The sequence below is a fragment of the Seriola lalandi genome, unplaced genomic scaffold, assembly GCF_002814215.2.
Source record: "Seriola lalandi dorsalis isolate HSWRI2012SDOR001 ecotype SW California unplaced genomic scaffold, Sedor1 jcf7180002054862, whole genome shotgun sequence".
Lineage (NCBI taxonomy): Eukaryota > Metazoa > Chordata > Actinopteri > Carangiformes > Carangidae > Seriola > Seriola lalandi.
This window is the reverse complement of record NW_019525415.1, coordinates 12,425-31,814: the sequence shown is the minus strand read 5'-3', so window position 1 is coordinate 31,814 and position 19,390 is coordinate 12,425. Positions and strand designations below refer to the sequence as shown.

Genomic DNA, 19,390 nt, shown 5'->3' with positions numbered 1-19,390 from the left:
TTGGTGGGAGAGGCAGGTTGTCAGTCTCTGTTGTAAAGGCAGAGCTGCGTGCGCTGGTCCCCGGCTTTTGTCTGAGTAGCTGAAGAACCACTTCGCCATTCATCTCAAAATGAAACGTGTTTGGCTGATAGGTCTTCTCTTTGCACTCTTAGCCTTTGGTGAGTAGCGGGGAGATTTACTACGTTGTCTCACTTCTTTTTAAATGACCTAACATTGTAGCTAACAGGGTTAGCCGGTAAGCTAACGTTAACTTGCTTTTGTGCTTCTTCTCTGCTCATTCATGACTGCAGACTTCATAGATTTGCAGTTTCCAAGTTTAATTTAATCTATTTGTTAATGATTGGCCGCATGATTTATTTGGCCCCTACACGTTTCTTAGAGCAACTGGCTAGTATCCGTTACTCCTAATTTCCTTTCCAGAAGTTTCTAGTGCCAACACCATGTATGTTGAAGCTGACTGACGCTGGCTAACATCCCTATGAAAAACTGTTGCTGTTACATAGATGCACGTCCATATATTAGCTTGTAAAAACCAGCCTACCTAAGGTTACACCTTTCTTATTTTGGTGATTCTGAGCATGTCTTTGCAGAGCGTCATTCTGATTGAGATAATCTTACCTGCTGAATATTTCCTCAGGTATTCCTGCAGCATTAGATTTAATTTTATGAATCTAACAATCTTTTTCTCCCTTTGCAGCTGCTGTAAAGGCAGAAGATGAACTTGACATCGATGGGACAGTAGTGGATGACCTGGGTAAAAGCAGGGATGGCTCCAGAACGGATGATGAGGTGGTGCAAAGGTAGGTGTCACTTTCAATACATTTCCATATCACACCTGTTGAGTGAACTGTGTCTCTATCTGAGAATGTCAACTAAACCTCAAGTTAACAGCACAAGGTCAGTGTGACCAAGCTTGTGCACACAAACGCTCAGAGCAACCTTGGAATTGTTACTGGCAGCAAAGCTCTGCAGGATTTATGGCACATCCCTCATTAAGACGAGGGAATCTGGTGTGTGTTGCCTTTAACGTGGATACTGATCCCCAGAGGGAGAACAGATTTGCATGTTGTTTGTTGACAGCTGTGATTTCTTGTTGTGCACTCCCCCTGATCGCACGTGTGCATCTGTCTATCCTCAGAGAGGAGGAGGCTATCCAGTTGGATGGGTTGAATGCAGCACAGATTAAGGAACTCAGAGAAAAGTCAGAAAAACATGCATTTCAGGCTGAAGTCAACCGTATGATGAAGCTGATTATCAACTCCCTCTACAAGAACAAGGAGGTGAGCAGGAATAAACAGTATTTTGATGTTCTGTCAGCAGTATTGCAAGATGACTTCTTTACTTGTACGGTATGGCTTACAGACTGTATCAGGAAGGCCTAAACTAATGCTGAAATTATTATTTTTGTCTGTTACAGATCTTCCTTAGGGAGCTGATTTCTAATGCCTCCGATGCTCTGGATAAGATCCGCTTGCTGTCTCTAACCAATGAGGACGCAATGGCTGCCAATGAAGAGCTGACCATTAAAATAAAAGTATGCACAAGATATGGGGTGTTTACATTTACTGTATGTTGCAGTCTATATTGGTAATGTTAATGGTTCTTGCTCTGTTGGTAACTTCACTATATTGTTCCAAACCCCAGTCTGATAAGGAGAAGAACATGCTGCACATCACTGACACTGGTATTGGAATGACAAAAGAAGAGTTGGTGAAGAACTTGGGAACGATCGCCAAGTCCGGCACCAGCGAGTTCCTCAACAAAATGACAGAGATAGAGTCTGACGGACAATCTACCTCAGAGCTCATTGGCCAGTTCGGTGTGGGTTTCTACTCTGCTTTCCTTGTTGCTGACAAAGTCATCGTGACGTCAAAGCACAACAATGGCACCCAGCACATCTGGGAGTCTGACTCTAATCAGTTCTCTGTCATCGAGGACCCCCGTGGGGACACACTGGGCAGAGGAACCACCATCACGTGGGTTCACATTTTGTTTTTCCATTGCTAAAAGTCTAACAACTGCTGTTACTCTTGTAGCCATTTACACTGCCCCTCTTTTTATCCTCCAAACTGTAAAGATTACATTTGTAGTTGCAGGAGAAGTTTCCATATAGCTACTAGCAATTAAGAGAGATTGTTAAACTGTAACACCTCAACTGGACTTTGTTACTACTCTAGTCTCAAATGTTAGAATAGTATTGACTTTGAAATTAAATCCTTCCCATCTTTTTCCAACCTCAGACTTGTCCTCAAAGAGGAGGCCTCAGACTATCTGGAGCTGGAGACCATTAAGAACCTCGTCAGGAAATACTCTCAGTTCATCAATTTCCCCATCTATGTTTGGGCCAGCAAGGTGATTACTTAAGACACTTCCTCCACACTTTTGACTCAGATGTGATTTCAGTATAGTTCTGTTATGAAACTGACAAATATGGAAATTAACAAATGGCAGTTACATAACTTCTTCCCCTCAACATACCAGACTGAGACAGTTGAGGAGCCCATCGATGAAGATGCTGAGGCAGCAGAGGAACCAGAGAAAGAGCCTGCTGAGGAAGAGGCCGAGGTAGAAGAAGAGGAGGAGGACAAAGACAAACCAAAGACAAAGAAGGTAGGAAGTTCATTTAGGGCGGGCGATATGGAAAAAAATAATATGACTGACTATCGGATGTATCTTGATATTAATGTTGTATTTTTATTGTGTGGTGTTTGTGTTGCAGGTTGAGAAGACTGTGTGGGATTGGGAACTGATGAATGATATCAAGCCCATCTGGCAGAGACCAGCTAAGGAGGTTGAGGAGGATGAGTACAAGGCTTTCTACAAAACGTTCTCCAAGGTAGGGACCTGAACAGTATCACTTTGTCAAACATCAGTGTTGGTTGTCTGCGTTCCTCGTGGGCTCAATTTTAGTCATTCAAACGATGTTATGTTCTCCAACAGGACAGTGACGACCCTCTGGCCCACATCCACTTCACAGCTGAGGGAGAGGTTACCTTCAAGTCCATCCTGTTTGTGCCAACTTCAGCTCCCCGCGGCCTCTTTGACGAGTACGGCTCCAAGAAGAATGACTACATCAAGGTATGTGGCCCGAACAATATTTAGTTATCATTTTACGGGATTGTATGTGCTTATAGAACAGTAATCAGGAATTTTCCCAGCTCACTCTATGAATAAATGTCTTTCTGTCACAGCTGTTTGTCAGGAGAGTTTTCATCACAGACGACTTCAACGACATGATGCCCAAGTACCTGAACTTCGTCAAAGGAGTGGTGAGTGATTTGTTACTGTTGTTATGATGGAGCCATGTGCTATTATGGACCGTTCAGTCTTTGCTTTAATGGCACCAGCACTGTGATTTTAATGTAAATTTATTTTGCTAGGTTGACTCTGATGACCTCCCCCTGAATGTCTCCAGAGAGACTCTGCAGCAGCACAAACTGCTCAAGGTGAGCTTCATATCAAACATGAATACATCATCTCAAGACCAACTATTTTTCATTTGTAAATGTCACTTAGACTCAGTCTATAATGTATATGGTCTTTACTGATCTATGAGGCATTATAACATTTCTTTTTAACTAGATGCAAAATGACTATTGATAAACAAGCAGGAGAGCAACCTTGTACAGAACATTTTATATTAAAAGTCAGGAAGTGCTTTCCAGGAAGAAGAGAGGGAAAGAGAACAGAGTACAAGTTACGAAATCAAGAAAAATGTATAAGGACAATGAAACCTAAAGTGGAAAATGTAATTTCTTATCAGGTTATCCGTAAGAAGCTGGTGCGCAAGACTTTGGACATGATCAAGAAGATCGCAGAGGAACAATACAACGATAAGTTCTGGAAGGAGTTTGGAACCAACATCAAGCTGGGTGTCATTGAGGATCACTCCAACAGGACCCGTCTGGCCAAGCTGCTGCGCTTCCAGACCTCCAACAGCGAAACGGTCCTGGCCAGCCTGGAGCAGTATGTGGAGCGCATGAAGGAGAAGCAGGACAAGATCTACTTCATGGCGGGCACCAGCAGGAAGGAGGTGAGTGGATGGTTCGAATGATTGTAAAAACAATTTAAAATTGAAGATGAGATCAAATGACGGGTATTTGAACTCGCACAATAAAGTCAAAGGAGCTCATCTGATCATCTGTATTATTTTTTTCCTCTGCAGGCTGAATCTTCTCCCTTTGTTGAGAAGCTGCTGAAGAAGGGCTATGAGGTGATCTACCTGACTGAGCCTGTGGATGAGTACTGCATTCAGGCGCTGCCAGAATTTGATGGAAAACGTTTCCAGAATGTGGCAAAGGAGGGTGTCAAATTTGATGAGAGTGACAAGGCCAAAGAGAAGCGAGAGGCCCTTGAGAAAGACTATGAACCTCTCACCACTTGGCTGAAGGACAAGGCCCTGAAGGACAAGGTGAAGAGCCAATTATTTTGTGATATTCATGACATTGGAAATAAGTACCAATCAAAGAAGTGATAACGTTTGGCTGCGTCTACTTGGTTATGTCTGTTCCATCAGCTCACTTTTTCATATGATGCTGTCTTTCCCAGATTGAGAAGGCCGTCATCTCTCAGAGGCTAACCAACTCGCCCTGCGCTCTGGTTGCCAGTCAGTATGGCTGGTCAGGAAACATGGAGAGGATCATGAAGGCACAGGCCTACCAAACAGGAAAAGACATTTCCACAAAGTGAGTAATGATGATGCGCTGCGTTCCAACAATGTTTATGCTCGTTGTCAGTTGCAAAATGCAAATGAAGAACATGTTGTAGCCTGCTATGAGTGTCTGTTGAGCTTATTTGGCAATTCATCTCTCTCTTCCTTAGTTATTACGCCAGCCAGAAGAAAACACTAGAAATCAACCCTAAACATCCTCTCATCAAGCAGATGCTTAACAGAATCAATGTAAGTCTGACCACGGTCACATTTCAGTGGTGCCATATTATGTGATTTATAAGTTAGTTTGTTGCTTTTAAAAAATTAGGCAAAATGTAATTGATGTTATGTCATTCACATCAACTAATATAGTTATAGTAGTTTTAATATGATGAGCTAACCTATTCATGTGCATTAATTGGCTCCAGTGCATTATTTTTTGACATAAAATATACCAACAAATGCAGAATGAAGTGGAAAACAGTTTCTTTTCCTTGTGTTCTTCAGAGTGACGCTGAGGACCAGACTGCATCAGATCTGGCCGTGGTTCTGTTTGAGACGGCAACACTGCGATCAGGCTACCAGCTGGCTGACACAAAGGCTTATGGAGACAGGATAGAGCGCATGCTCCGGCTCAGCATGAATGTACCCCTGGATGAACAGGCAAGTCAATGCCAGCTGCAATATACTGTATTACTGTGCATTTGCATAGCAAATGTTTCCAGTTTCCAGTTTCGGTGTCAAGTGTCAAGTCATCTCCTCTTTCATAGCCAGTGAACACATTCTTATCTCTGACTTGATTAAACCATGTTTGTTTTTCACTGGAAAATAGTTCCACTTTCTTTTTTGTGTAGGATCTTCTGTCTTTGTAAACAGTTTAAGCATCCCTACATTCTTTATTTTGCCCAGTTTGGTAATTTTGGGTGTGTGAGCTCAGTGATGGTTATGTTAAAGTATGTGACTGTTCTACAGATTGAAGAAGAACCAGAGGAGGAGCCAGAAGAGCCAGCAGAGGATGACTCTGAAGATAAAGATGAAATTGTAGATGAGGAAGATGATGAAGAAACGGTGAGAACACTTAACAAAGCTGTGGCATCTTAAAGATGTAAAGAATTCAGATACTATTTGTTCCTGGCTGTTTTCTCATGACTTTGATTTTCTTCCCTTTCAGACACAAACGGACAAAGATGAACTGTGAAGCACTGAATGGAAAAGTATGTAACAATACAGCTGGAAACAGGATTTGAATCTTGTTCTAGTGCCACTGTGGTCGATTATCCTGGGTGGCGTCTCTGGGTTGGGTTTTTTAAGGCGAGTGTTGTTTGTTTTTGGTTTTTTTTGTTTTGTTTTGTTTTGGTTTTTTTTTGTTTTTTTTTATTACATTCCCCATGACTGTAAATTTGTTAATATTTAACTGACTTGTTTATGGAAAGATGCGATCCTGTCTCTTGATCGAATAAATGTTTCCTGGAAAAAGGACGTGCATTGTTTGTTTGGTTTCATGAAACGCATTGAAAAATATACATGTAACTGAAAGCAACGTAAGGTAACCATGAATTTCTAGAGGCCAAATCACTGTTGAGATTACAAAAAATACTGCAAATTTATTTATTTTTTACATATCTCTTTCACATGGATCATTCACTACCACATTGACGTCTTGGATACTTAAGTCATTTAAATCATTACCACAAAGTCGGGATGGATATGTCTCCACCACTTCAGTGCTCTGCAACAGTGGTTGTCAAAGTTGGTCCTTGAGGGGGTTCCAGCAAAAGGGGGAAAAATGTCTTAATACTATAAATCTATCATAAGTAACTCAATGACAGACTGTATGACCATTTTGGTGATGGGTTTCAAACACTGTATTAAAACAAACGGTCTGTAGTCTAATTTGTGCCAGTTCAGGGCTCCTTGATGTGAAGAGTTGAGAACCACTGCTCTAGACCATGCACCTTGTATTACCCTAACAGAAAAAATACTCAGCATTGATGTCTGGTTCATGTGGTTCATTATTATTACCCATGGTTCCATGCTGCTACTACTACTGGCTGCCCCGGCCTTCCAGCTGGATCACTACTCTGTTTATCTGTACCTGCTACTGACCTAGACAAGACGAAGATAAAGCAGAGCTGTAAGTATGTAAACACTTTTTTAATCTTGTGGAGAAGGTTATTCAATGTTATGAAGGTTATAAACTTTTTAAAACAAAATTCATGGCATTGATCATCATTCCATTTTCTTTTACTGTGAAATGCTTTCACAGCTTTTCTGTTGCCTTTCTGTCTCACAGCTTTGCAGATTCAGGGAAGATGAACCCTCTGAAAAAAACTGAAATCACCACACTTGTAATCCACTGGACAAAGACTGAGTGCCTTTGTTTTCCAAAGAGAGAGATCTTACCGGTAAGACTTGATACAGATGATGTATTTGAGTCAACTATATATCTTTATTGAAGGAGTTTGATGCAGTAACCAATGCATTTTCTTTCATTTATAGGAAGTGAATTAAATTAGTCATGGGTTCAATGGAGAGGCAGTTTATCCAGGTAAGAGTCAATCACAAAGCCTGGAGCCAGGTATTGGAAGCAGAACTCCTTGTCTCATCTCAAGGAACACAAATAGCTCTCAGCAGTACATGGGCTCTAACCAGTCCCTTACTGGGATTGCAGGCCCTGATCATAGACCAGGTGTGAGGGAGAGGTTGAGGCATCAGATAATCCAAAAATCAGCTTTAAAGGAAGAAACACAGCTCAGCAATGTATCCATAGCTTTTGTGCTGCATCAACAGAAATATATTATGTTTACTTGCTGATAACTTTTCTCAAAAGAGTCACTGGGTAATGGTCATGAATTCAATGGAAACTGCACAGATTACATTTCCTATCAGCAGTATCTGTGTGTGGTTTGGTAACAGTGAAATCTGATAAGAGCAAATTCCACAGGTTTATCTCAATATCTACAGTACAATATGATTTACTGTAGTGGAAACTTAAAAGACTTACATATGTTTGGTTAACAAAGCATCTTTGAAACAAATTACGGTAAGACCCAAAGAAACAAAAAATGACTTGTGTGTATTATTTTACATATTTCTTATGATCCTTCCAGCACACTGTGAATAGTTTGTAGGGAATGAAACAGGAAGGCGTCTAAATTCATTAATCATTCTGGTGTTTAGTCAGATTCTCCATTGATCAGAATTTATAATGAAAAGGCAAAATATCATAATGAAAGAATGTATTACAATACCTCACTGTGTCCACTAGGTGACACAGTCACCCACATTTTGAAAATATGAATGGCATTAGAAGAATAATACTTTAGTGACTCAATTGTTATTAAAAGAGCAGATTTCTGTCATTTTGAGTTTTTAACTTAGGTACTAATTTACAGTTTTAAGGTTTTGGATTGAATTTAATGAGTAGTTATAATATTCAATACAAAGCAAAGTGAAGAAAACAACTCTTTGGCTTCAGGTAGTACTATAGCAAGAATTTATCATTCTTATCATTCAGGTAGCTCACTATTATTTAGTCATATTATCTCAATTTTAAGTTCACTATATCTTTAAGGCCATCATTTTTTTTTTATCAGTCACTGTGCATATAGTGTGTGAGCAAGTTTTGTCCCAAATTTATTGTTTTTCCACTCGGAAAAAACTCTGATTATAACCTTAGAGAAGAGTATCAGAAGCTGCCTTCATAGCAGCCCGGAAATTAAGGAAACACTCAGGACGATGTGTTGGTGTGTGGATAAGCTACCCAGTCAGCACATTTCCTTTGGATGTGAAAGATATGGGCCAAGCTATGGCCCACATTCAGAGATGAATGAATCCCCACACCCGGTCTGAATTTATATCCCCAAGGCTGAACCACTGAAGTCGGCCTCTTTGCACTGTTACTAAAAATTGTTGGTCCCGTGATTGACTGCCTCCTGTTGTTCTGTAAATACTGAGCCTTCTTCACAATGTCAACAGAGGCTACTACTTGCTCGTATATACACAAATTACCACATATGTGGGTACGATTCAGAACTTCTTTGCATTTTGAAGTGTAGTAGTTCCACAGCTGTAAGCTCCACTGATCTGTTATGAAGCAGAAGCAATCTTTAGGATCTATGGTTCAGAGAGCAGGGCGGATGCACAGGGTTTGTTCTCTCCTAATAATTGTCTCTAATGTCCTCTATACCAGTATGGGGTTGTACTGTACGCATCCAAATCAAATCCATTTGCTTCCAGCAGTGGAAACCTGCAACTTTGAACGGTGACTTTATAGCAGATTAAGCTGCAGCAGTGTTGCATTACAGGTCAGTCCACGGTCGTGCCATATGTTTGCCTGAGTTAGAAAATGTTGTGCCCTCTTAATAAAAGGTGACAGATATGGGCCACAGCAGGGGGAGGGGTCTCATAGTGGAGCCAAAGTGGCACAGAGGTCTGATAAGCATAGTAGATAATAGCTGTGCTCTTTTGGTAGACTTTTTCTTTCTCAAGTGATTCCCTGCTGTTAACCTGTAGAACTATTCCTTCATCTGTCTTTGCCTTCTGCTCACCTCCATCAAAGCCCAGCTCCCCATGATAATCCCTACAATATGGCACACACATCTGGCAGTCACAGGGTTTTTTCATACAGCCACAGTTGCACCGCCATGTGTCCCAGTCAAAACACTAACTTCAGATCTTCTGTTGAAATGCTTCTCTGTCTTTAACTACGGGACTGAAAACTGGGGGGATGTACCTGTTGATTTCTGGATTTTCTTTTCCTCCTGCCATATCGTCTTTTTCACTTAAAATCACTTTTATTTGCTGAATTCTAAATGTGGCTCATCTAACCTGATCCAGTATTTTTCCTGGATGTAAATGTTGTTTGCTGTCTCGTTGTAGGAGCTTGTCTTCTCTGTGTTTTTGTCATGATTTCTGTTGTAAAGCACTTTGAATCAACTGTTTAAAGTGCTCTATGCTCTATATAAAGATGGGTTGAGTAGCCTGAGAACTAAAAGTTAAAGTTGAGGGCACAGTTGGAGAGAGTTACCAGTTTTACAGGTTCAAGGGGAACATATAAATCCTAGATTTCAGATTTCCTGTTATTGTGAGAAAGTCTAAAGGAAGGCCCAGATTCTAAGAAATACTGCTTTATCCATTTTGGAAACATAACTTATATTCATTGATCAGTATCTTTAAAACCCAAATAACTGCATCACTTGTTACTTTCAATGCAATGGGCTCTCCATAGATGACTATATAAGGTGTGCTGACAGCCATGTTTTAGTTTCATTCCAAGTATATTTTCGTCAGTTTCTTTCCGATACTGAATGTTTCACTCTGTAATGAAACTTCCTGGCAGCACACACAATCTGCCTGGGAGCCACAATGTTCTGAAAGGTCCCGTGACACTAAAATATGCATCAGATTTATCTTTTTTTTTCTCTCTCTGGAATAACAAACCGGGTCCAAACTCCCAGTGCTATCAAAGGGATAGTCCCTCTATGATGAGCCTTTGCCTCAAGGCTATTAATTAGTTAATGAATTTAATTAATAATAGCTGGAGTTACAATGTGAATGCAAGACTGTGTTTCACTCTTCTTCCAGAACATTGCAGCTGTTTTCATTTTCACCTGTTTGATCCCATTATAAATTAATCATATACAGTAGATCACATGGCTATATTGATTTTTCTGAATTTCCTGTTTATTAATATGATATAGAACAGCTTCATATTTGTATTAATTATGTTTTTTTTTTATTTCATATGCCTATTTTATATCATTATCATTATTTAAAGGTGTTGTGAGGCATTTACTGTGGGCCTGTGTGAATAAACACAGTAGATTAAAAAACGAGCATGGCCACAGAACATGACATGTAAAACTCACTGGACAACACAAATGATATGGACAACTTCTATCTCTTCTCATCTCTCTCAGTGCAAACCGAGCTCTGACTGATCTTCCCGAGGGTTTCTCTTTCTCATCATTTGTATTTTGCGACTGACTGCAGTTTCTGCGCTGCTGCTGCTGCTGCTGCTCATACGCAATCCCTGGATAGGTGGTTGCCATGGATTCCTGGGTCACATGCGTGGGTTTCCTGTAGCCAGAAGCAGCAGAAGATGCTTGGACCAAAAATCCAGAGCCATTTTCATTCAAGGAAAAGAGAGGATCCGCTGTTGATGGCTTGCTGACTGGGTGGCCTGACTACACTCGTCTGCTAATTTAAGGCTTTTTAAGAAAAAAAAAATCCTATCCGTGAGCGTTTGATCGTTTCAAATTCGCAGCAAACCGGTTTAGTCCACATTCATAGACTGATAACAGGAATGAGTATAGAAATTCCTGAAGGACTGACGGAGCTGTTACAGAGCTTTACCGTGGAAGTTTTGAGGAATCAGCCCAGGGATTTGCTCGAGTTTGCGTTACAGTACTTCACCCAGCTGAAGGACAGTGAGACCAAAGAGGCCTCATTTGGCAATGACCAAAATTCGGCCCCAAGACCTGGAAAAGCGGTCAATTTCATTGACGAAGCCATGCAGATCGATTCGGAAAACGGAGAGGAGGACGACGACGATGACGAGGAATTCATAGGTAGGCTTATAGATTTACAATGTGTCAGGAAGATACCGAATGTGAATGTGGATGACCTTAATTTAATGTGAATAGTGAGCGTGTATGGCTGTGTGCGCGGCTCCTGCTCCGTGGAAGACGCTAAGGAACACATTGAGCGCAGTGATGCTCCAGCGCTCGCCACCTTGCATCCACCACGGCTCTGTCATTGGCCATATATGGTCACGGAGGCTGAATGATGCTTAATGAACATGTCTTGCTCTTCATCTGTGCAGACACGTTTTTGTTACAATGACAACGTTAAAAAAAAAAAAAAAAAACAGCAGCTGCAGAATCAAGGGACTGTGTGTGTGTGTATGTGTGTGTGTGTGTTTTTAAACAGACCCTGCACCTCTATAGGTCGTCTGAATATTTTCTGTTCCATCCGCAGGCCAGATGGGCCTACCCTGTTCATGTATCAAAAATATGACAAAGCACATAAAGATAGAAAACTGAAGCTCTGCTGTGATGTAAGCAACAGAAACCCTGACTGTGACTGCCCAGGATTCATTTGTTCTTCCTAAACTGCGGTCATATTTAACACAATGGCCAGTGCTGGATTGCCATAAGGTGCAGCAAGTAGCATAGCAACCCAGAGCTCTGACACAGCATCCCAATGAGTGGTGGGGTCTACAAGGCTGGATGCAATGATTACATAAGGACTCTATATTCAATCATTAAACTAACTATTGTTGTATTTTTAGTTCTTCATCATGCACCATCACACCTCTAGTGTCTTGTCTTAATGATATTTCAATGAGCCTCCTCCTTGGACAACACTGGCTGGCAGCCTATTAATGGGTGAGACCTCCTATCTAATGTATATTTCATACCGAGCTATTGTGTCTGAGCTTGGCACTTTTTGCTGTGTTTTACATTTAAATTTTTTTCTCATTTAAATTTGATTGAAAGAGGCAAAACGCACTTCAAAGCAGCTGGCCTTATTCAGGTTTTACCCAAATGAATATGGATCCTTAATGAGCACAGGGCTGGGTATACTCTGCCACACATGTGCCCCCACAGATGGAGAAAACTAGAGCATTAACTTCATCCTCTCCAGTTATAATTGAGTTACTGTAAGGCAGATTCACTTCATGATGAAATCTAACATGTTAATATATTCTTTATGCTTTTGTAGCCCCGGTAATAAACAGATTCATCAGAAGAGCATCAGGTGAGTTGTCATTCACCTCCTGTTTAAGCCGGCTGTTAAAAGCCTGTTTCATCGAGAGAAAAACTCTGGACAGTGTCAGTGCTGGAAATATATAAAACTTGTTTGACATATAAGCACTGAGACTGCGTCAGATTTGCTCCAGTACAAGCAATATTGAAGTATTTTTCCATCTGTCTTTTCTCGCTGTCTTCAGTTGATTGTAATAATGCTGATTTATTAGTTTGTGAAACCACTTTGTCTGGAGCCAGGTTAATAATGTCATTGAGTGATGTGGGTGGGAAGATCCAGACAAGTATTACTACTAATATTAATCTCTTGCTCATGGTAATAGTAAGGTCATAGCTTCACAAAAGTATCTTTGCTGTATTAGGACTGATGGTGGGATGTTTGAATGGAAAGTATGAGCAAGTAACACTTAAAGCTTGATTGATTTCTTATCTTATATCACTTCAGGATGGGAAATGAACATCCGCTGCATAGGACACAACAATGGCTAAAACGTGGACTAAAAATTAAGCCAAAGAAATATATAGGCTACTTGTATAAAAATAAAAACTGATTAAACAGAGTATTGATACTGGAATGTAGATATTTTAAGGTTTCAGGGGTTTTTAAGCAACATGTTTTTTTGTTTTTTCAGAATCAACATAAATGTTCCCACATTTATGAACCGAAACATAAGGCATAATTCAACTCGAGTCTACATGATGTCAGATTCGCTCAAATAACGTTTTGTTATCTGTTATCTTGCAGTTAAAACAGAAAGGAAATGTGCCACTACAATCACTGCATCCCTCCAACCCCACCCAAAATCCCCACACACAAAGAAAAGATGTGTTTATTGAATGATTTTTTTGCGTGAAATGAAAGTGAATCATCCCTGGGTTTCGACTTTCGTCGTTTGACTAGGATGAGAGCTGTGCTGCTGGACCACTTGAATATGATTTTTGTTTCAAGATTATGTTTTTGGTCATTTTTTTGTCTTTGTTTGATAGTGGTGGAGAGAGAGAGAGAGAGAGAGAGAGAGAGAGAGAGCGAAGTATGACATGTAATAAGGGTTCAATGCCCATGAACTGACACTGTGGACATTACAGTTATGTGGTATACACCTTAGGCTTGCCTCTGTGTTTGTCTACAGTCTCTTTTATCCCCAAAGCATGGGGTTTATTGAAAAAGCAAAGACCTCATAGACCTTAAACAGGCATTAAACTTGCCATATGAACAACATCTTGAACAACAGGCTGCAACAGCCAATCAACAAATGATTCAAATTACAAACAATTACACTGTCAATAACTGATAAAATAAGACAAGCAATATGACTTGAAATCCATAGAATACAATAAAACCCAGCAGTACAATTTACTGGATCCACTGCACAAAATAAAAATTTATCAACAAGAGAAATCAAATGTGGGAGCGGGGACAGAAATGTAAAGTTTTTTTTTTTTTTTTTATCTACTGTCAGGTAGTGACTGAACAGTTCATTCATTTGTTGAACTCTGTCATGCAGTGTGTGCTGAGGCATTCAATCCTGATGAAGATGAGGAGGATAAAGAGCCAAGGGTAGGCTGTGCCACAATTATCTAGTTTGTATTTTCCATTGAGTGTGACTGTAGCTCTGAATCTGAATAAAATGGTGAGCAATATGACTTGTTCTATGTAATCTACCTCAGGGCCACATCACAGGTGTGTTTTTTTATTTTGCAGGTCACCCACCCAAAAACAGATGAGCAGAGACAGAGACTACAGGAAGCATGTAGGGACATTCTTCTGTTCAAGAATTTGGATCCGGTGAGTGGATTATTCAGTAAACCCTCTTTGCTCCTCTGGTTTCTGCTCTGCCATCTCTTAAATTGCACAAAGGAGAACAAGGCCTGAGGCCAGCAGCTTTTTGCCACAGCTCAGTGCACTATGCATGGTTTTTAAAGATGGTTATTTTTAAGTAGCTGAAACAGCACGCTTGAGTTGATTCTACATGATAGTTTCAACATGTGAGGTTCAAATAAGTTACTGGGTCTTTTTTGTTAAACGCTGCTGTTCTGTACCATACAGGAAGAGATGTCTCAGGTGCTGGATGCCATGTTTGAGAAGTTCTGCACAGAGGGGGAGCACATCATTGATCAAGATGATGACGGGGATAATTTTTATGTTATTGAAAGGTAAATTCTCACATGATTACATACTTTTATCCTGAATCAAATTACTGATTGTGAAATAAATTGTGATGAAACTGAATATATTTATAAAAAAATGCTGTAAAATCAATGCTTCTTGCTGACTGAAGATTTCAGGAGACACCAATATGGCTGACGTGTTTATATTTTCTCTGATTTGCGATTTTTTTTTTTCCTTTGTTTTTTCATTCAGTGGGACGTTTAACATTTTCGTGAAGGTTGATGGCACAGAGAAGATGGTAGGCTGCTATGACAACAGAGGCAGCTTTGGAGAGCTAGCGTTGATGTACAACACCCCCAGGGCAGCCACAATAATCGCCATCTCGCCTGGAGCCCTTTGGTGCCTAGTGAGTATTCCACGAAATCATCATGCAAGAGCACGGTTGGCCCCGTGCTCAGGTTTTTATAACAGGCGGTTCTGTCAGTTGTCGGGATTTAAACATCCAGGTTGTTTGTGACAGTGTTGGTACCTGGTGTCATAAGGGAGATCACTTCGTGTGACTGACACAACATACTAAAAGTGAATGCAACTAAAAGTGAGAGAGCACTAATCATGCGGCTGGAAATGATTATATATCTTCTTTTTTTTTTTTTTAAAGTATATTTTTTGGGCTTTTTATGCCTTTATTTGTCAGTATAGTGGAGAGAGACAGGAAACGGGGAGGCAGAGAGAGGGGGAATGACATGCAGCAAAGGGCCGTCCGATGCGGGATTAGAACCGGGGCCAACTGCAGCGAGGACTCTAGCCTCTACACATGGGGCGCCTGCTTAGACCACTACGCCACACGACGCCCCTGATTATATATCTTCTTAATTCATATATTGAAGCATATAATGAACGTACAAACTGAATATGAAAAAACTATATTCATGAATGTTAATACAGGTGTCTTACAAAAAACATTTTGAAGCCCATTCAGAAAGCTCTGCCATCAGATCAGTATAGATAAACAGGGCTAAACTTGTCTCTTTTATCAAGTATGCACTTCAGATGAACTCAGGCAGCTGAGTTAAGAGGTTATAAATGATCCAAATATGAAAAGTGGGGCTGCCAGCACTATCATAGAGCATAATTATGATTTTTTGAGTTTCAATTTATTGGTATTTTTCCTAAACAACATCCAGCTATTTCATGAATCGTATCCAGAACAGCTGTCTTGAATATTCAGTTGCTACTTGATCTCTTTCTGTGAAGCAGCTTCTTTATTAATGACTCAGTGAGGGTCGTGTCCTTAAACTGTGGGTAACAGCTTTGTTATGTCATCGCTGCGCAGACTGGGCAGGTTGCAGCTGTATCCCCCGTCGACCTGCGCACTTGTACTGAGTGTTTGAGTCTGTGAACAAGCAGCCAGCTCTGTTCAACTAACAATCCCCTTAAGGTCGAGGAGGGATAGCACTGCTGAGGGGCTTCTCTGCAAACAGCAGACAATTGTAACAGCTGTGATTAGAGTCTGATTTATGCCTGGGATTAAAGTGAACGGTAATTCAGTGGTAGCCTGATAGTATATTAAATCTACAGTACTCTGAATTCTATGGCCAAGGACTGACTTTACTGGCCATGTTGGCATGTTTGGGTGGGAATGTTTTTGTTTTGCCTGCTAGAGGGCGCCCTAAGCAGTACAGCATGTAATCATCTACCATGTTGCTGGCCATTATATGTGTCAAAACTGCATATAATCCTGCTGAAATTACTTACAACCTTGTGAATTATAAAGGTTTATCACTGAAAGAAGCAGGATGACACATGGTTGAAATATCCTGAGTGGTGTTATGGTTCACAGGAGAACTTACTTAAAATCTGGTTTACAGCGACCCCTACTGCAAAATGGTGTTTCATGTCAGTTATTGTTTGGTGAAAGGTGCCCAGAAGAACCTGGAACTGTAGGGAAAATGTAAATGAGTGTCACTGTCCACTCAACCTGAATGCTAGATTGTGCAGGGAAAGCAATCACTTTTGCCATGTATATTTTAATAATCATTATTCTTCTGTAATGTATGGCTCAAGACGAGTCATCGAAAAGGGGGGGGGGGTATGAAGGACATATACTTACAAATGATTAATGCATGTGTAAAACATGTGTAAAAATGTATTTACCTTTTCACTGGGCCTTTAAACACAAACCTGACTTTTTTCCTTTTCTTTAAATCTCTGTTTAAGGATCGTCTGACATTCAGGAGGATCATAGTGAAGAACAATGCCAAGAAGAGGAAGCTGTATGAGGCATTCATTGAAACGCTACCACTGCTTACATCATTAGAGGTTTGGAGATTAGGCTTTTCCCTCCTGCCTTAAAAAACTGCAGTATTTATCTACAGCAAAAAACATTGTCAACCATCTTTTCATCCACAGCTCTCAGAGAGAATGAAGGTTGTAGATGTGCTATCCACCAGGGTGTACAGTGATTCACAGCAGATTATTGCTCAGGTGATGAGTCTCTTTGTATGTTCTATTCGTGGATTGGTCTTCTCACTTTCTGTTTCAGGAGAGCATTTATGTAAACAGGGTCACCTACTTTTCTTTTTTAAAGATTATTTACTATTGCTTTAATGCTTTGTGTTACAGGGTGATTTAGCAGATTGCTTCTACATTGTTGAGTCTGGCCAAGTTAGAATCACCATGAAAAGAAGCAGGGTATGTTTGATCTGTCTCCCTTTTAATTTCTAAGAGTCAAAAACCTTCTGACTAAAAAAAAAAAAATCTGTGGTGTTTTCTGGTATGTTATTGTGTGATTTTTTTTTCTTACCAGACGAAAAAAGACCAAGAGGAAGAGGAGGTGGATATTGCCACATGCTCTAGGGGCCAGTATTTTGGGGAGTTGGCGCTTGTCACAAACAAGCCTAGAGCTGCTTCGGCATATGCTGTGGGGAGTGTCAAATGCCTGGGTACATTTTGTGCAATTTTGTAATCATTCATACATTGAGTCCAACCTGTAAATCTTCCAGTATACCACTTGTTACTTTACGCTACTCACTCTCCTTCTGCTCTTTTTGGTTTTTGTTTTGTTTTTCAGTGATGGATGTTCAAGCCTTCGAGAGATTGCTGGGCCCGTGCATGGACATCATGAAGAGAAATATTGCAAACTATGAGGAGCAGCTGGTCACCCTGTTTGGAAGTAGCCCTGAGATTGAGCAGCAAACTGCATGAGACGGCTCCAATGGACCATAAATAGGTGGATGAAAAATAAAAGGCTTGTATGGATGTTTTCCCCCATAACTACTTAAAAGGCTTTTCTTACAAGAAATGTGAATACCCACTACAATATTTGTGTATCAGATAAATAAACCAGAGTACAGATTCCCATATGAGATAAAGTTCATTCTAGCAAAGAGTGTTATGACTAAAGTAAGCCAAAGCAGAATTGCTTAAAGCTTGATTAAATTAGATTTATCACGACTTTCACCTTAAAGATGTAAGTGTACATTTTACTTGCCAGTGTCAGATGCATTATTTGTCTGTATACTGAACACTTTTGTTAATTCTCACCTTATCTCCACAGTGTTCTAGTTATACGTACAGTATAATATTGTTTGTAAATTTCTAAACATTGTTTGTTAAAACCGGATGCCAAAGCTAATTTCTTACTGGAAAATTGTGAGCAAATATGTCACATTCTCTTGTCATTTTTTTGGCAAGAGCACTAACACTAGCAGCATGAGGCGCACTGGTACAAGAGCGCCCCGACATGAGAAAAGATAAACAAATTGTAAAGGAAGTTGATTTGATTCTGTGTTTGAATAACATCTTTCACATTTTGATCACAGCAGAATGTAGACTTGGCCATACTTTAACATTTTTGCAAAATGCATTTTTGTTTATCATAAGATTTAATCCCTTGAATACGTGTTCATAAACTGTATATCATTGTTGGTAAGTGTGTGTGGCTGTTAGCCTAATATTATGCTTTTTCAAAAAATAAAAATAAAAAATAAAAATAGTTTTGTAAGAATATACAACACATACAACACATTGCTGTACAATTTGAAAATGAGTATTTACTGTTATTATATAGGCCCACCTTTAATTTAATAAGTCGCCCCACTAGACTGTAGTCATTATAGGCAATGTCTTGACACAAATGATTTTCCTGTGTTTTAATGTCAAATTTAAGTCATACTGTTGTGTCGGTGAAACATATATTATGATTATGACATCCATTATTGCTGTCTACCTCTGCCAACAACTTATACTGTTTGGAAACACATATTCTGATGTCCCATCTCAACAGGAATTTAATGTGGGTCCTCTCTCTCTCTCTCTCTCTCTCTCTCTCTCTCTCTCTCTCTCTCTCTCTCCTTCCTCTCTCTTTTTAAAATCAATAATTGAAGTCTTCTGTATTTTGTCTGTGGTTTACTGCAGCTTAAACTGTTTAAAGCTGGTTTAAAATTTAAACATTCTGAATTTATTTCCCCCCTTTGTGCAGGTAGTACTGGTCATTTCTGAGGGCAAACCCATAATACTGGCTGAAAGTACTGTATGTTTCACTTTTCATGTCAATAAAGAACATTTTTTTTTCTATTTTTCGTGTCACATACATGTTTGTTGCAATAAAGAAATAGTACAAGATCAAACCTTTTCATTCACAATTCACTCACTTATCATTAATTCATTCTATATCCATACAACCATTCACTTGATCTTGTAGTACTAAGTTAAAGCGATTTAATTACAAGTGTAAACAAAATCTAGAATGCAATGTGTGCAAGTATATTTTGCTGTACGTGCAACATTGCAGATAAAAAATAACCATGTATTGTTCCTGTTATTGCCAATCAGCTGTTACTGGGTAGTAACAGGCAT

The 19,390-nt window shown here is 39.9% G+C and overlaps 2 protein-coding genes across 3 annotated transcripts; both read left to right on the top strand.

Annotated features, from left to right (window-relative positions):
- hsp90b1 (heat shock protein 90, beta (grp94), member 1) lies at positions 1-6,130 on the top strand. The gene is made up of 18 exons (XM_023427797.2): positions 1-158; positions 698-800; positions 1,139-1,280; positions 1,418-1,534; positions 1,645-1,976; positions 2,241-2,352; positions 2,482-2,610; positions 2,720-2,836; positions 2,941-3,078; positions 3,192-3,269; positions 3,381-3,446; positions 3,764-4,033; positions 4,166-4,411; positions 4,549-4,685; positions 4,822-4,900; positions 5,159-5,314; positions 5,624-5,719; positions 5,823-6,130. The coding sequence occupies exons 1-18, from the start codon at positions 110-112 to the stop codon at positions 5,847-5,849; spliced, it is 2,394 nt and encodes a 797-aa protein (XP_023283565.1). The 5' UTR covers positions 1-109; the 3' UTR covers positions 5,850-6,130.
- Positions 6,131-10,723: 4,593 nt separating this feature from the next.
- prkar2b (protein kinase, cAMP-dependent, regulatory, type II, beta) lies at positions 10,724-19,108 on the top strand. 2 transcript variants are annotated; one of them, XM_023427808.2, is made up of 11 exons: positions 10,724-11,223; positions 12,380-12,415; positions 13,929-13,981; positions 14,126-14,209; positions 14,471-14,577; positions 14,786-14,939; positions 16,751-16,852; positions 16,943-17,017; positions 17,156-17,224; positions 17,340-17,475; positions 17,604-19,108. In XM_023427808.2, exons 1-11 carry the CDS (start codon positions 10,959-10,961, stop codon positions 17,735-17,737), a joined length of 1,215 nt encoding a protein of 404 aa, XP_023283576.1. In that variant the 5' UTR covers positions 10,724-10,958; the 3' UTR covers positions 17,738-19,108. The 2 variants fall into 2 exon arrangements, with proteins under 2 accessions (XP_023283576.1, XP_023283577.1); XM_023427809.2 differs by lacking the exon at positions 12,380-12,415.
- The last annotated feature ends 282 nt before the right edge of the window (positions 19,109-19,390 follow it).

Bases quoted from the DNA above. Each gene is read 5' to 3' on its own strand.
- hsp90b1 (XM_023427797.2), top strand. From the start codon at position 110: ATGAAACGTGTTTGGCTGATAGGTCTTCTCTTTGCACTCTTAGCCTTT. The intron at 2,353-2,481 runs GTGATTACTTAA...TCAACATACCAG, and splicing joins TCTATGTTTGGGCCAGCAAG to ACTGAGACAGTTGAGGAGCC. The intron at 3,270-3,380 runs GTGAGTGATTTG...TTATTTTGCTAG, and splicing joins TGAACTTCGTCAAAGGAGTG to GTTGACTCTGATGACCTCCC.
- prkar2b (XM_023427808.2), top strand. From the start codon at position 10,959: ATGAGTATAGAAATTCCTGAAGGACTGACGGAGCTGTTACAGAGCTTT. The intron at 13,982-14,125 runs GTAGGCTGTGCC...TTTATTTTGCAG, and splicing joins AGGAGGATAAAGAGCCAAGG to GTCACCCACCCAAAAACAGA. The intron at 17,018-17,155 runs GTGATGAGTCTC...TTTGTGTTACAG, and splicing joins CACAGCAGATTATTGCTCAG to GGTGATTTAGCAGATTGCTT.